The sequence below is a fragment of the Erythranthe guttata genome, chromosome 14, assembly GCF_056151865.1.
Source record: "Erythranthe guttata isolate IM_541 chromosome 14, IM_541, whole genome shotgun sequence".
NCBI classification, from domain to species: domain Eukaryota; kingdom Viridiplantae; phylum Streptophyta; class Magnoliopsida; order Lamiales; family Phrymaceae; genus Erythranthe; species Erythranthe guttata.
In genome coordinates, this window is record NC_142546.1 from 1,872,723 (window position 1) to 1,889,482 (window position 16,760).

Consider the following 16,760-nt stretch of genomic DNA (forward strand, 5'->3'; position numbering starts at 1 on the left):
CAACCACACCTCAAACTCTAGATTTACTTTATTGTCTTAATTTTAGGTTTTTTTTTTTTTTTCTTTTTTTTAATTAATTTATCATGTGATTTATTCAATTAGCCACATGATTTTAGGGGAAATTACACCCAACCCCTGAGATAATAATGTCAAATTGCGAAAAACTCCCTTCTTTTTGAATAATTACAATTGTCCCTAAATTGTGTGTTTTTCTATAAAATACTCATCATCCAGTATGTAAATTTGACACATTACATAATTGAGGGGTGATTGTAATTACCCAAACATGAAGGGTTTTTCCATAATCTGACATTATCGTAAGGGGTGGACGTAATTTGGCCGCGAAAAGTAATATACTACTCTCCCAAACTAACTTTGTTAAGGGGGCTTGATTATAATATTTTTTTTCTTTTTTAAAATGTTAATTAAAATTGTGGGCCATCAAATGATTGGCTCTAATTACACGTATTAGGAGAAAACGACACATATAATATACTGAATTAAGAGACATAATTAGATTTGTTAATATTATCATCAACGTCATTATGAACCAACAAAAGTGCCTGTAAAAAAAAAATTTAAAATATAGTTTTTTTTCTTTATTTATTGTACTAAAAGAATTATTAATTAGATCAAAGTGTTGAAAGAGGAATTTAAAATTTGGCCTTTTCTTCTGGCATCTCTCTACGTGTCCTTTGAGATGTGCTTAGGGCCACTTTACCAACTCATAACATAATTAAATTAGTTAATTGCATAATACCCTTTGTGTTTTTTTGAATTACTAAACGAGTCCTCGTATATTTTTAATGCATTAATTTTGTTATGTATTGTGCTTTTTAGCTCAGAATCACTCAATTAATGAGTTTTTACTTTTAGGGGTCTGTTTGTCTTATATTTTTCAATTATAGTGAAATTTTGTTAATAAAAATAACACGAGGGTCTTTTTAGCAATTAAGAAAAATAGAGGGGTGTCTAATGCAATAAACTCAAAATTAAATAGAAAATTAAAAGGGTCAGAAAGTTAAATGGGTCCATATGGAGAAAACCTTTCTCCACCTCTCCAAATTTATGCCTCAAATGATTAGCAAGCATCGTTTCCTTTAGGGTTTCATTTGGATTCAAAGTTTAGAAAATGAATATTTCAATTTCGTAACAACGAATTGAAAAAGGTTTATCGTTAATTTAACGAAATATTAACTTATAGAATTAAAAGTTTAGCACGTTGTGCACTGGGTAGATAAACCTACACTCTCATGTAATAACTTGTAAATCATACGAGAGACGTAAATCACACTAAGTTAAATATATGGTGGGAAACTCGACCTTGCCACTGGCAAATAAATTCGAACCTGAGTCAATTAACGCGGGTTCACTTGCTCCACCGCAGTCCGATCTTACTTATTCTTTGATACAAATGCAATTATATTTTCTTTTTACCTTCTTAAGCTAGTCATCAAAATTGAAATAGGTTATATTCACTTTCAAGATCTAGAATGCATTGCCCTCCAAGGGGGATGAATAAGCATCTTTACTAAAAATATTTTAGGGACATCTCTCTCTCTCTCTCTCTAAATATATATTCCTTCCTTTAATAGGAGAAGACAACAAATCGTCTATCACCTTTACTAATTAATTGCTATAATTATTAACAAATATCAGCTGAAAAAACTATGGATTTTTTCATTTAAAAACTAACATACATTAGATATATTTCAAAAAATTAAATAAACATTGGAGGAGTTAATTATAGTAATTTATAAATCCAGATATCTAGATATTTTTCAAATTACTAATTACTATAGATCTCTTGTGGTGTGTGTGTGTGTGTGTGTGTGTGTGTGTGTGTGTGTATACATTCAACTTTAATTGAGAGGCCTCAATTTTGAAGAAATATAAATATAGAGAAGTATAGAGATTCCCATCACAATCCCTTTGTTCACTTTTATCAGTTGAAGTTATTCTAAAAAGAGTACCCAAAGTCTTGTATAATATAATGGTTCTTCAAATTGTTTATATATATATATATATATATATATATATATATATATTATTGAAAATTAGCAGCAGCCATGAAGCCCCAAAACAAGTTGTTCAAAATCACTTTTTGCCTTTATTTTTTCCTTTCAATCCTATCACTATATACATATATACCACTTTATTTATTCGTGCCTCATTTTTTGACCTTAAGGATATGCAACTAGACAATATATTAATAATGTTAATTATAAGAATATGGTAAATTACGAGCACCCCTGAGTCAATGTCAAATTACGAAAAAACTCTCCTTGTTTGGATAATTATAATTATTCATCAACTATGTATTGTTGGTATCAAATTTACCTACTGAATGATGAATTTTTTGTAAGAAAATATATAGTTGAGGGGGCTAATTGTAATTGCCCAAACATGAGGGTTTTTTTCGTAATTTGACCTTATATCATGGTGTGGCCGTAATTTGGCCAATTTTTTTTTATATGTTTCACACACACATACCTTGCACTATGTGTGAGAACTGAATAAAAGAATATGATGAAATAATGCAGCAAGTCCAAAGTGTACAAAATGACAATGAGGCTGCACGAATATTCTGCATTTATATTTTTATAGTGCTTATTTTGCTTTTTATTTTTATTTTTTCCTCTCAAAATTAAATTCTCAAACATGAAGATAAGAACTTTGGCCACCTCCTTCACCAATCTGAACACTAAAATTCTTTACTTCTATGATTAATTAGCCTCACAATTTAAATGTATTTAATTTTTAATATTAATCCATTCCTCTTGCCAAAAAACAAAAAAAAACAATATTTAGTCTATATTTTAATTTAATTTTATAGTCTATATGCATTTTTTTTTATTATTTTTTTTTTTTTTGTAGCATTCTTTCAATATATAATTAACCTAGTTACTCTCAGCCTAATTAAACTACTAAATTGTAAATAAATACATAAATTTTCTTCAATGGGTCCCACTAAAAGTTAAGGATAAGAGAAAAAAAATAAGCTAATGAAAAAAATAAAATAAAAAGATAATTGAAAAGTTAAAAATGCATCTCCATAGAATCATTCTCCCCCTAAATTATTCTTACTTTTATTGCACACCACTTACTCTTTGCTTTCTAGCACAAAAACCATGTTCACAATTTTCATTTTGACAAGGTATAGAATCTAAACTTTATATTTGTGATAAAAAGAATATAAAAAAAATGCACATCAATTTATAAATCAATGGAAACAAATAAGTTTTAGGAAAGGAATAATTTGAATGATTAATTTATGGGCAAATCATGAAAATACCTTTTTTGTTTGGAAAATTACCAAAAAACCCCTTGAGTTTGACCGTGTATTTTAACAGAAGTTGTCTCATTTTACCCTTAAATAATACTAATGTACATCGAAACCTTACAATGTATGAATATTAACCGTTACAGTTAACCACCTCAAACAGTAACAAATAGCTTAAGTAAATAATATGCTTACAATGAAATCTGAGGGTAATTCGGTCCGTAAATAGTATTGTTGGAAGGATATTATATGGAATGATCAAAGAGATTTCGTCAAGATTAACACCATAAAGAGGACTATGTGAGACACAAACATACCTCATGGTGTTTTCCGTAAGCAAACATGAGGGGTATTTTCGTAATTAGGTTTCAGATAAGAGTGTTTCTAGTAATTAAATCAAGGACCTCAAAGAACATATAGAATACACACACTCTAAACATGTAATACAATATTAATCTACTTCATAAACAATGTTTTCACTTGAATTAACTAGTTCAAGTGGATGCATAAATCTATTAATTATCTATTATTAATCAAAAAGAATGGATTAGTTGAGAACCTCCTTAATTGAATTTAAATTTTTATAATTGCAATATTTATTATATTGCAATATATACATATACATATACGTGTATATAAATATATAATATACTTAGATAACCAGCAAACTGATGTTGGTAAAGATTGATTAAAAAAGTTTATCATGTCCTGCAAAAGCTAAGTTGTAATTTGCCCCCATCATGTTTTCCACCAATAACGTAACATAAATCAAAATTATTAATTATGATTATCATATATATACTAATAGTGCACTTTTTATTGTTAATTTATTAATTAATCAAGATTATCGTCTAATTAATATTATCTTTATAAGTTAAAACAAAACTAATGACATTGAGTTATGATATATCGCCAAGGTTCAAGACAAAAGTTAGTTGCATGTGGAAAAAGATTAATGCTAATATATTAAATTGATGTTCCCTTTTATTTTATTTTATTATTTTATTTATTTATTTAAAATAAAATAGTTGCAGTTCCACGCGTCGTAAAACATTCATTAATCGCTGGATCGCCAGTAATAATTAGATTTATAATTATAAAAAAAAATAAAAAATTAGAGTCAAACAATATATATTTTATATAGTTTTCATGAATGTATAAATATATTTATAGAAGTTATAGATGGCTAGCTGGATATTCTTAGCCAAATTCATTCTCTTTTGACACACATATTTATCAATTATTACTAGATTTTTTTAATTAATTCAACCATGCTTTGTCCGAATGATAATGTTTAGTTCGATCTAGCGTTTGGAGTAAATAAGACTGTGTTAATTAGTTAACCCAGGTTCGAATTCATTTGCTAACGGTTGCTGGATCGAGCTCGTCAAACATGGTTAACCTAGTATGGTTTACATCTCTCGTATGTTTTGCAAGTTATTGGGTTAATTACATTTTTCATCCCTCAAGTTTGCACCGATTCCACATTTGGTCCTCATGTTCAAAAAAACACATTTGGTCCCTTAATTCCAATAATTTAACTATTTTGGTCATCTCCGTCAATTTACAGTTAGTCTGTTAATTAAGGAAGTGATCGATGGACACACACTTGATTCCGTTAGTTTTAACGGGAAGTTGACGGAAATGACTGAAAGTGTTGAATTTTCAAAACGTAAGGGACCAAATGTGTTTTTATGAATATAAAGGACCAATATGACACCGATGCAAACTTGAGGGACAAAATTTGTATCTTTTCCCGCAAGTTATTATACGAGAGTGTAAGTTTATCCAATATACTTATATGGACCGGCTGCGGGTTCTCCGTGCCGTGAGAATAGCATATTGGCATATGACCCGAGTTCGAATCCATTTATCGAATATTTGTTTTAGGGTAATTTACGTCTCTCGTAATATGGAAAACTAATTATACAAAGTACACATATATAACTAAGTGCAAATTCATTAATAACTAGTATAGTATATATTTGATGGAGAAGTCATCCTTAACAACTCCATTAGGGAAGGTTTTCTTATAAATAAAATCCATTTAATATATTATTTTTTATGTATGATGTCTAATTACACTTTGAAGTCGTCCCCATGCTAATGGTCATGAAATTAGACATGATTAAATTAAATATTAGTTTGAATGAAGGTTGACTTCACATCCATTAAGAGAATGTAACCCTAGAACTATATTTATTCACAAATGTCATTTAAATTTTATTGGTTATGTTTCAACTTTAAATGCAATTTTGATTATTTTTTGATCGAATTCCGCAAAACTCAAAGCAACGAACTAGTAGCCCTTTGAGTTGAATTTTCAATCCAATTTGAATACCCTAAATTAAACGCCCGACGAGAGAGTTATGCATGAATGAAAACATTTTGTGGCGAAAATTTCCATATTATTAACCTTACAAATGTAGAAGTCAATGCCCCCCGATGTCCCGAGATTTCGTGAGGGGTAAAATAGTCATTTGCTTAATAGGAAAGCGTGTTTGTCTAAACAAATTCAACCATTCCAATTGTGTACACAAAATCCAAACCATCTTCAATCAATTTCTCAATATTGGTGCAACCTCAAAGGAAAAAAAAAAAAAAAAAAAAAAAGCAACGCAACAACTAAATAATTCACCCGATACACAAATCCAAACCCAGAATCAAGGTGAAATGACGGTTTTGCCCTTACGTGCGATGCATGCGATGGTTAATCTATCAGCAGTAGGTCTTAGTCGTGGAATTCAAATTTTCAAAATTGGCCACAACGAAACGATTATGTTTATGCTCACATTTCAGTACAACATGCCGTTAAGCTAATCACTGAAAAAACTAACAAATCGAAGTCTTTTCAAAGAAATGATTTAGACGAACGATTATAGGCCTAGTAGTAACAGTCACCCGAAAAATGGTTCGACCCTTGAAAAAGAAAGGATAATTACGAAAGTTACCCTTGGGCTTTACCTAATAATTACGAGGAAAAAATAATCTATTTACGCTTGAAAAATTACGACTTCAAGGCATTACGAATTACCCACTCGACAAAATTATTAGCAAGGACAGTGATTATTACCCACTCGATAAAATTACCACTTTCACATGTCTATTATTGCAATTCGGCACTTACACTTACACTTTGACTGGAAAAAACACCCGAAAGAAATAAAAAAAAAAAAACATATAGAACTGGTCGTTTAATGTTACACAACGAAGTTATAAAAAGGATGAAATCACGAGTTTTAAATTACGAAACGGATCAAAAACATAAACGGGTTTCTATTTCTTGGTGCTATTACCTCCAGCGTCGCTTCCACCTGCTGCCTGTGCTGCCTTCTTTGCTGTCTTTTCTTGAAGTGCCTTTGCATCCCTGCGTCGTCCAAAATTAAATTAAAACGTTATCACATTTTTCAAATTATTAAATAAAACGGACCCTTTATACTTTTTATTCATAAAACGAGTTAAATGGCTTGTAAAAGATCTAGACGATGACGAATAAAAATCGCATCTTGGGAATTTTCTGGGAAGCAAACGGATCAAACTGACAAATTTAACCGTCTTTAGTTTCTGAATCCATCGTTACTGAATTAGTTCTTACATAAATAAATAAAACAGACCCTTTATACTCTTTATTCATAAAACGAGTTAAATGGCTCGTAAGATATCTAGACGATGACGAATAAAAATCGCATCTTGGGAATTTTCTGCGAAGCCAACGCATCAAACTGACAAATTTAACCGTCTCTAATTTCTGAATCCATCGTTACTGAATAAGTTAGAACATAAATAAATCGATATACCCTATATCAAACGGTTCGAAGAATTACTTGGCTACTTGCATAGTCAATAGAGAAAAATCCGAAGAAATTGTGAACTTTAGCAACAAAAAAGAAAATGAAATAACGGATTGCAATTTACAAGTGAAGCAGTGCCTAATCGGAAGATAGATCTTGATGCAGAAGACAAACTATTAGGATGACGAGACTAAAGGAAAAACAATGTGTGTCCCTCCGATTTATGTGCTTTAGAAATATCTTCTGTTACCGAATTTGTTCGACGATTATAAGTAATGTCGATTTACTGATATAAATTAATCAATGAAAAATAAGCTAGTTTGAAAATTTCCCAGGAATTTATGCAGCCCTCATCCTTTTCGTAAATTATTATCTCATATTAGATTATTAGTTCTGTAAATTAACGCCTCGTTTGGTTGGCAAGATAAAGTTAGCCAAGATAAGATTAGATAATACAATCAAAACACAATTATTTTATCGGTTCGCAATATAAGACACGATAACATAATATTTGCGGGTCGACCCGGCAAGTTCTTGATGATACCAAACATCAAACAAAGTTCAAATATTTAGTTAATAATGGCTAATTTCCCCAACCAAACAAGGCCTAAAAGCAACTAAGTAAATCCAGATCACTGGGACAACAAACGATATCAATAAAAACTGGATCTTGAAAAATATTGAAAAAAATCAAAATTAAAAAGAAAACGGACGTTACCTTTCACGGCGCTGCTCAGGGGTCAAGCCATCATCTTTACCCTTTCCTTTGCCGGTGGTGCGAGCGTTAGCCCTTTCTCTGTCACGGTCTCTTTGACTTCCACGTTTCTTCCCGTTAAGAAATACATACAATACATACATACATACATACATACATATATACACACACAGCACAACACAGAGCAAGAAAAAACACACATACACGCACTAAATTTTCAATTGGGTTCAACGGGAAGCAATTAATTTCACAAAGAAAAGATAAAATCAAACATGGGTTTTCTACATAATCAACAAAAAATTGAAGATCTGAAAAATAAAAAATAAATATTCAAACTAATTACGCAGAAACAAAAAAATAAAAAATAAAATAGTAACGCAAGGATATGAGTCATGGTTGAACGACGACGGAGGAGAGAATCGAAGAAGAAATCTGCGGAGGGGCGACTCTTTGATATGATGTATTTTGATATATACACACACATGTATATATATATATATATATATGTATATATAAGCCTAATAATCAAAGTTGACTTTTAGGAATTAAATTGTGAATAAATTGGAGTTTACCCCCTATATTCTCGTTGAGTAATAGTTTACCCCCTAATATTTTACTAGCTTGTGGTACATGCCTTTCTTTTCTTTTTCTTTTTTTCTTTTTACTTTTTTTTTTTTTTTTTTATATTGAATGTTGTCTTGCAATACAACAATTATAACAGATATACGTTTAGGGGTGGAAATTGGAATGAAATTTTTCGACTTTTTGCTAATTTTGATCTAAAAATTTTTGATATTGGAACAATATTTTTCAATCTGGATTATGAAATTCCGACATCCGATTTTTCCAAAATAATAATAAAAGAGAGAATTTGAGAAGAAGGTGTAAAAATTATGTTATGATTCCTAACCCTAATAGGGGTTCATACATTTGTTTTTCAAGAGAATTATATATGACTATTTCTGGATTTAGAAGCTCTTTATTCGTCCACAATTTACATCGATTAGCTAATCACCGATCTTAGTTTATACAATTTCAATTCTTTATTTATCTTATGAAAATTATTCCAAGATTTTCTTCTCCAACAACTGTTTACGAGCTCGCCACCTACCACCTATTATTCCTTCTTTAGTGCAATCCGATAAATGTTAATGGACTTTATGCACAAATTGTCTGTCCGCGACCTTCTTATGCTTTTGAGTCTTCTTACATCAAACTCTTTGTTTCATCTTAATATTTGCCATTCATCTTACTTCGGCCTAATGGACTTAGTTCTTATCGTTCATTGGATCTTGGCCCAATAATTTTGGGTAGGGGAGGGTCCGGCCCAATGTTACCGAAAGAAAAAAAACATCAAATACTAATAGAATAAAATATAAAATTCATTTTGCACCCCCTATATTATACGAAATATATCATTTAGTCCCTGATTTATAGAAAACATTAAACAAATCTGATATTCTTTTTCAAAATGGAATTTAGTAGTACAGTTAAACCTCTATAAATTAATACAGTTGGGACCATCAAAATTTCATTAATTTAGCGAAATATTAACTTATCGATAAATTAATAATTATTAATTTATATATTAATTAATAACTTATTAATTTATGGAATTATTTTTATTATTATTTTCAGTAAACACATTTTATTTTTATTTTTTACGTGTATATTATTCGTTGTACCATTAGTTCAATACACTATAGAGCCTGTTTCACGAACCGAAACTCTTAAAGCAACAATGGTATTGAAGAATTTTTTGTTGAGTTATGAGAAAACTATACAAAAAATTCTAACCATATTAAGAAAAATGAGGGATGAGATTGATGGCAATGTGAACTTCATCAAGAAACAAGCAACAATTAAAATATATTTTTTGAGCCTTTGTAGATCTATAAAATATGTATTGTACCATGTAATTTAAGAATTATTTTTATGCATTATTAATTTATATATTATATGGGGCTTCTTAAAATTTCCGAATGTGTATTATCTTTTAAAATTTCCGGATGTGTATTATCTTATAAAATCTACTGTACTGTAATTCGGACAAAAATATAATGTCAGCAGCACTAACCAGACAATGAACTACCTCGGAGTTCGAGCATATACAAAAAGTACCAGAAAACATTAATTCCAAAACATTAAATTAATTATTAAAAAAAAAAAGAAACGAAGAAATTCGAAAAGAAGAAGAAGAAGAATCGGCAAAACCCAAAAAAAGCAAAAGAGCCACATTCAATTCAAACCCAACAAAAAAGGAAAAAAAGAAAAAGGGGAGAAATTTTGATTCTTGTTTCTCTCTCTAGACACACTCTCAACTCAACAGCTCACTTCACTCTCTCTCTCTCTAGCTTTTTCTACCAGCTTACAGCTATGGCAGCTGCAGCGGTGTTCAAAGTGGTGGGGCTGCTGATCTTGGTATGCACCGCCGCCACCTTCTCCGCCTCCGGCACGGCGGCGGCCACGTGGTGTGTGGCGAGGAGTGACGCCAGCGAACAGGCACTCCAGACGGCGCTGGACTACGCATGTGGGGCCGGAGCCGATTGTGCGCCGATTCAGTCATCTGGGCTTTGCTATTTGCCAAACACTGTGCAAGCCCACGCCTCTTACGCCTTCAACAGCTATTATCAGCGCAAGGCCAACGCCCCTGATTCTTGCTCCTTTGCCGGCACTTCCGCCATTGCTAAAACTGATCCAAGTCTCACTCTCTCTCTCTCTCTCTCACACACACACACACACACACACACACACACAAAGATTTGATTTTTATGTGGGTTTATCATTTGTGTATTTGCATGTTTCATATGGCACACCTGGATTTCTATGTGGATTTATCATTTATCTCTCTCTCTCTCACACACACACACAGTGGCACACATAATTAAGTTTCTTGATCTTGATTATGTATCTGCATGCTTCATTTGGCACTATGTATTATTGTATACCTGTGACGAATTCAAGATATTTTAGTTGAGCGTGTTCGAAATTTTTAGTGGTGGCGATCGATGCGATGTTATTTCGTAAATCGTAGCTGACAATGTATAACGAGAAGACTCCGATACTTTCGAAGTGAAACAGTGATACTGTGTTTTTTTACCCAAGATTTTGATATGAATTTTTTTTAAAAACAAAATAAAATCGAAAGAAAGATTGCGTTTTTACAATAAAAGAAATTCTCGATTTTCTGAATAATCGATGTTTCCCATGTTTCCAGGCTACGGATCTTGCGTTTATCCGTCATCTCCAAGGTAAATTACTTTCTCCCTTTGCCCTGGTTTTCATTTTACCGAAACTGCCCTTCTCGTTGCGTTGTTTTTTTCTTTCCGAAAAATGCTCGATCGATTGTTGGTTGGTTGTACCATGATGTTTTTATCGATGAACAGGACAATGACCTTCCGGAGATTTTTCTCTAACGAGCACTACTCATATTATGTCGTGAGGATAGTGAAATATTTGGTTCTTGAACTTCTCTTTAGGATATACGAAATGTGGCTGTAATAGCTCTTTGATGAAACATGCATTTCGTTTCGTTTTCCGTGAATAAACGCCCCTCGAAATTAGTTCGAGATGGCTCTGTCTTATGGGATTTTATTTCCAACTTTTATGAAATTAATTCGAGGTTGTCTCGTCTGGTTTTCGGACCGCTCGATAAATTACCGCGTTATCAACTAATCAACACTAAATGATCAACTATTCACAAACTTCTCGACTAATACTATGCTATCAACTAATCGTAATGCTTGATTACTAGACCTTGCGTATCGTCAAATTAAAATTAAAAGACAAAATACTTCTTGAATATCAATTCGAACTATTTTTCAAGAATCCCTTCTTAGTTATATCTTCGGAATTGCAACAAAACGAGAGATAGCTAACCAACTTAGGTCTCGTTTGGTTGGGGAGATTGGCCACGATTAACTAAATAATTGGATTTTGTTTGACGGTTGGTTTCATTAGATTATTTGATCTTATCTTGGCAACCAAACGAGGCCTTAGGAGATACTTCATTGACTAAATTAGTTTTATTGACTACATCGATAGTTACTCATTTCCTAATTGAGGTGCCGCTAGTGCCGGTTTTTAGTAGTCTTAGTTTCATTTCAATTTGTATTTTCTTATGTCAATACGATACAATATTTGAGGTTCAAATCCCAAAATCACGGTCCGTTGGTTGCAATTCCGTATACATTTGCTTTTTAGGCTTAAGTCGAGGCCTTTACATTGAGCAACTTTGATTTTAGTCATGTAATCCCAAATCACCAACTAAACATGCCACGTATTGCTTTTCGATAGCGATAAAGCAACTGAATTCTTGTCGCTTCTAATGAATTAACGTGTATTGGCATTTTTTTGCAACATTGTTCGGCTAATGCTTTCTATACATGGCGTGATGGAGGCCGATTTTGCTCGGGATAATTTTGCTTCGAATTATTAAATGTTTATTGCATGTATGGTAAAATAACTTGTGATAATGATCCTCTGAACTAATTTTCATTTGCTGAATAAATCGATCTTTTTTAATGTGTCGTTGCCTGTCGTTTATTTATTTATTCTTCCACGATGGCTTTTGATTGCAGTTTTCTGATTGTATTTCGATACATCAACGATTGTTTTACGTGGAGATTTCCGCGATTTGTTTTTGAGTCGTGTTTATATTGTTTCCCTAGATTTTTTTCGTTTTAAATTTATATTGTTTCCAAGAAATTTACAACGGTATTAATTTATTTGTTTTGTGCAATTCTGCAGTACCGCAGGAGGGGCAGTAGCACCAGGAGGTACGGCTGCAACCGGAGGTGCATCAACACCGCTTACAACCCAACCACCGCCACCAGGAACCACCACCACCACCGCCGCACCTCTGTTCGGAAGTGGTGGTGGAGCGGTGATCCCGGATTCTCCCAAACCAAACAGTTCCCGAAACTCGTGTCCGAATACAATCTTGTCCTCTCCTATGACTATGTTGCTCATTTTCTTGTTCATCTTTAAAATTTTGTAGTTCAGCAAAAAGAACAAGAATATATAGAGGCTAAATTAGCCCAATTTTGTGTTAGCTTTCTTTTGATTAATCTCCTTCTTGTGTTAATATTACACAATGCAGGAACTACCCTCTTAAAGATTCATCGATTTTTATTAGGAAAAAACACGCCCGATAATAAATGCCGTCTCTCTCTTCTTCATCAGATCCACAAGTTCTTGAAAATGCCAAATAGAAATCACCCCATCTAAAAGGAAACCTTGAGATTCAAAGAGATAAATCGTATAAAAATGTTGAAAGTTTTGTTCCAAAAAAAAAAACAAAGAACGAAAAATGATCGACAATCTTGTGATTTTTACTATTTTCCAGCTGCCAAACGACAATACCCTGTTTTTCATTTACATCGTTACGGACAATCAGACAATATGTACATCAAACTAGCGAAATATCGGGTTTCGTTGAATCTCAAAATTTCTTCTTTTTTTTTTTATAACCTAATTCAGTCACTAGAAACTGAGGAAGGTACATTTTGCAAATTTTGTGCTCCCCAAAATTCAATTACCTCACTTTGAACAGGACATCTCTCAGGCTGCCTAACAACGTAAATCTGATCTCCGATTCTATTGTACATGTCCTGATTTCGATGCCATGTCCACAGAGCATGTGTCTCATTCTTCACCTGCAAAATAATTCGCAAAAAAAAAACGAGACTTAAGTTGTGTGTAATACGATCCAAATCCAAAGTACACGAATAAAATACTCCGAGTGCATAACACTGAAACATCACATCATCGATCCTATTAAGGCATTTTGAGAATATAAATATTAAATAATTAAAAAAAGAAAAAGTACCTCGAGGATGCCATGGCCAAAGCTGGATTCCCTGTAAGCACTATAATCAGGTTGTTGGTCCCAACAGAATTTACCAGAAGCGGGACCCGCTGTGAAATTGAAAGCGCAGAAACCGCCCATAATTGCATCTGGTGTGGTCGACGGCTCTGGACAGCTGTCAGGATCATCTGCATGCGAAATCGCCATCTTTTCTCTATTTCCACCATCGCCAATTGCTATGTAAACGGGCCCACATGGGTCGACGCTGTAGTTATACACTCTGTTTGACCTTTCGTATGCATGTACCTGAATATATATATATTTTTTTCGCAATTGTCATTTTTGTTCTATTGCATTGGACACTGAAAAAAAAGATTCAGAAAACGGGTGCAAGGATAATTCCAAAAAATTCGGATATCTAAACGAAAAATAATGTTCCAAAATCAGAAAAAATCAGATCGGATTCGACGAAAATTGAAAATTCCATTCAATTTTCCACCCCTCGTAGCACCTCACCGTAGATTTGCACACAATATACACGTGGATATGTGTAAAACGCGTAGCAAATATATCTATATACAAGTGTATAGTAAGATATTACCAGGTGAATTTCACCGGGTATAAAGCGAACTTTGAGCCCAAAATTTCAGAGAAATTCCAATTAAAGAAACACTTACATGCCCGTTGAAGACTATGTCAACACGATATTGGTACAGCAAATCTTCCATAGCTACCTTCATACACTCCGATTCTCTGTAATGTGCTTTGTACGTGGTGTACCACGGGGGATGCCACATGGCGACTAACCACGGTGTAACTTCTCTATCAACATTAGCTAAATCCTTTTCCAACCATTTATACTGATCATCTGTAGGGAACAAGAATTAAGTGAATAACGTTATTCGATTCATAGGTAAAATAACTAATAACTGATTTTTTTTACCTGATCTGTTATACGCAACATATCCACCGAGTACTATAAAATGTATCCCACCCGCATTAAACGAATAGTAGAATTTGGAAGAAGATCCACTTTCTTTAGATGGGAATGCAAATCGAGAACTGTAGGACACAAAAGTCTTGTTTTCAGCTTGTTCTTCGAGCTCGTGGTTCCCTTGCACCATCATTATCGGAACTTTCGATATCAGTGGCTGCATAAATCTGAAAGAAAAAAATAATTAAAAAAAAAACAAAGGTAAAAAAAAATGATTAAAATTGGAGGGATAGTTTTCACTAGAGATTTTTAACCTGCCCCAATAATCCCAGCGAGGCTGAAAAGTCTCGTGTATAGGAGTATCCGAAAACGAGCAAGAATAGCAATCCGAACCAGTTCCATTAGTGAGATATAAGTTAGCATAGCAAACATCTCCAACCAATAGAATTAAATCGGGCTTGTTCCTTTTCAAATGTTCGATTGTTGAACTTGAGTTGTACGTAAGACCTAAATCTCCGATAACAGCTATTCTACCCGGATAGCTTTTCGGACTAGAAATCGGCATTGTCTTGAAATAATATATATCACTCATCGCCTGAACTGAAGGATCTCCACATCTATAGTAGTACAGTGTACTTGGCTCCAATCCTGCAAATCAAGAAACATACTCAAACCATCTCAACTAACAGTAAATAACGTACACGAATATTATTTTTGTAAGAAAAAACGAGGATAATGAATTAGCAATAATACGTACCTGTAATGCGGACATGGTGGATAATTCCAGAAGTGTAATTCTGGAGACCTTCGAAAGGGTAAAGCTGACTGTAAACGAGCGATTCCCCATTTGCTTTGTGGGTCATTGGAAATCTCAATTTTCCGTAGTGAACTACACTTGCAACGGTTTTCGGGTTCAACGGTATTACGTTTTCTCCGATTTGAAATTCCCCTGTTTATATTAACATTAGCACCATCAATTTTTTATTACCATCAAACGAACATCAGACTAAAATTATAGCATATTCCATTTCACCACCAAATAAGTACCAAAAATTAAAAATAAAAATAAAAACAAATCAAGAGATACGAACCTGTAATCCAGGAAATCCATACAGAATCAAAAGTGGAAGAAAGCGAGACAGAGATTTGTTCGGGATGAAACCCTAGAACGGTCCTTTTAACCCTAGGATCAGTATCAGGCAAATCAATTGCATTTCCCCTGAAACTCTTATCCAACGGCACAGTGACGGGATCAAACGGCTCGTCTAGGGTTGTCGGAATTTCGCCGCGAATTTGAAATAAATTCAGAGTAGCGAAAATCAACACCGCGTACGCCGCCACTTTCCCAAAGCGCAGCCCCATTTTTTTTTTTTTTTTTTTTTCTGATTACCAGCTAATAAAATCCATACATACAGAAATACTATACGATGTAAATTTATAGATTTTAAGCTGAAATTAGCAAAAGCAAAAGCGGAAAAAGCAAACCTTTTGATCAATAAAAGAGGGAAAATTGAGGAATGGGTGGGGTGGGGGGTGAAGTAAGCGGCGAGCAATTGGAGAAAAGGGGGTCACATTATACACGCATATACATACATGATACATATATAAGCTGTACGTATAGGATATTACATGTGTATGTATATGAGAAGTTGGAAAAGAGGCAGAAAATGGGTGTGGTGGGCACTGGGCAATCAGACGAAACGGTTATGTCAGTTGCAGAGAAAGCATGGGAAAGAGGAACCCATCGTTTTATGTATAACCATTTGCCCTATTTTATTTTCTAATTTTTTTTTTTTTTTTAATTTCAGTTAAATATTTTTTTAAATCTATTTAAATACTTATTTAAATTTATTTTTTTAAATATATATATTTTTTAATTTCATTGTTTTCGTTTTCACCTTTGGATCTCCAATTGGGCTGCATTGCCTCCAATTAAAAATGGATCACTCTCTAACCCATATTTACAGTGTCAAATTTAGTGGAATCTTTTAGATTATGTGGAATATTCTCAACTTTATTTTTCGTTTTAGCCCATATGACCTCCACATTTTGAACCAAGATGATCATAAGATGTGTCTTTCGGTTTGTAAATATCGTATTGTGAAATCATAAACCGTCTTTTTGCAAACAAGTACGAACTAGAAAACATTCCACTGAATATAGAAGATTTTGTTGAATTTAACACTACAAAAGTGGACGTGTAAGAAGATTCATAGTTGATAGGTGGT

General features: G+C 33.1%; 3 protein-coding genes across 5 annotated transcripts; 1 reads left to right on the forward strand and 2 right to left on the reverse strand.

Moving 5' to 3' along the window:
- Positions 1-6,330: 6,330 nt before the first annotated feature.
- On the reverse strand, positions 6,331-8,336 carry LOC105963118 (uncharacterized). The gene is made up of 3 exons (XM_012987489.2): positions 8,177-8,336; positions 7,793-7,895; positions 6,331-6,650 (listed from the first exon to the last, which is right to left on the reverse strand). Exons 1-3 carry the CDS (start codon positions 8,271-8,273, stop codon positions 6,560-6,562), a joined length of 291 nt encoding a protein of 96 aa, XP_012842943.2. The 5' UTR covers positions 8,274-8,336; the 3' UTR covers positions 6,331-6,559.
- A 1,591-nt stretch (positions 8,337-9,927) lies between these two features.
- On the forward strand, positions 9,928-12,842 carry LOC105963120 (Carbohydrate-binding X8 domain superfamily protein). Of its 2 annotated transcripts, none has more exons than XM_012987492.2 (3): positions 9,928-10,490; positions 11,007-11,040; positions 12,539-12,842. In XM_012987492.2, the coding sequence occupies exons 1-3, from the start codon at positions 10,166-10,168 to the stop codon at positions 12,786-12,788; spliced, it is 609 nt and encodes a 202-aa protein (XP_012842946.2). In that variant the 5' UTR covers positions 9,928-10,165; the 3' UTR covers positions 12,789-12,842. The 2 variants fall into 2 exon arrangements, with proteins under 2 accessions (XP_012842946.2, XP_088669049.1); XM_088812923.1 differs by lacking the exon at positions 12,539-12,842 and adding an exon at positions 11,176-11,378 and having other exon boundaries at positions 10,015-10,490.
- On the reverse strand, positions 12,811-16,331 carry LOC105963119 (purple acid phosphatase 15). Of its 2 annotated transcripts, XM_012987491.2 has the most exons (8): positions 15,624-16,331; positions 15,290-15,481; positions 14,847-15,180; positions 14,542-14,759; positions 14,276-14,466; positions 13,620-13,904; positions 13,330-13,446; positions 12,811-13,026 (listed from the first exon to the last, which is right to left on the reverse strand). In XM_012987491.2, the coding sequence occupies exons 1-8, from the start codon at positions 15,892-15,894 to the stop codon at positions 13,015-13,017; spliced, it is 1,620 nt and encodes a 539-aa protein (XP_012842945.2). In that variant the 5' UTR covers positions 15,895-16,331; the 3' UTR covers positions 12,811-13,014. The 2 variants fall into 2 exon arrangements, with proteins under 2 accessions (XP_012842945.2, XP_012842944.2); XM_012987490.2 differs by lacking the exon at positions 12,811-13,026 and having other exon boundaries at positions 13,102-13,446.
- Positions 16,332-16,760: the final 429 nt, after the last annotated feature.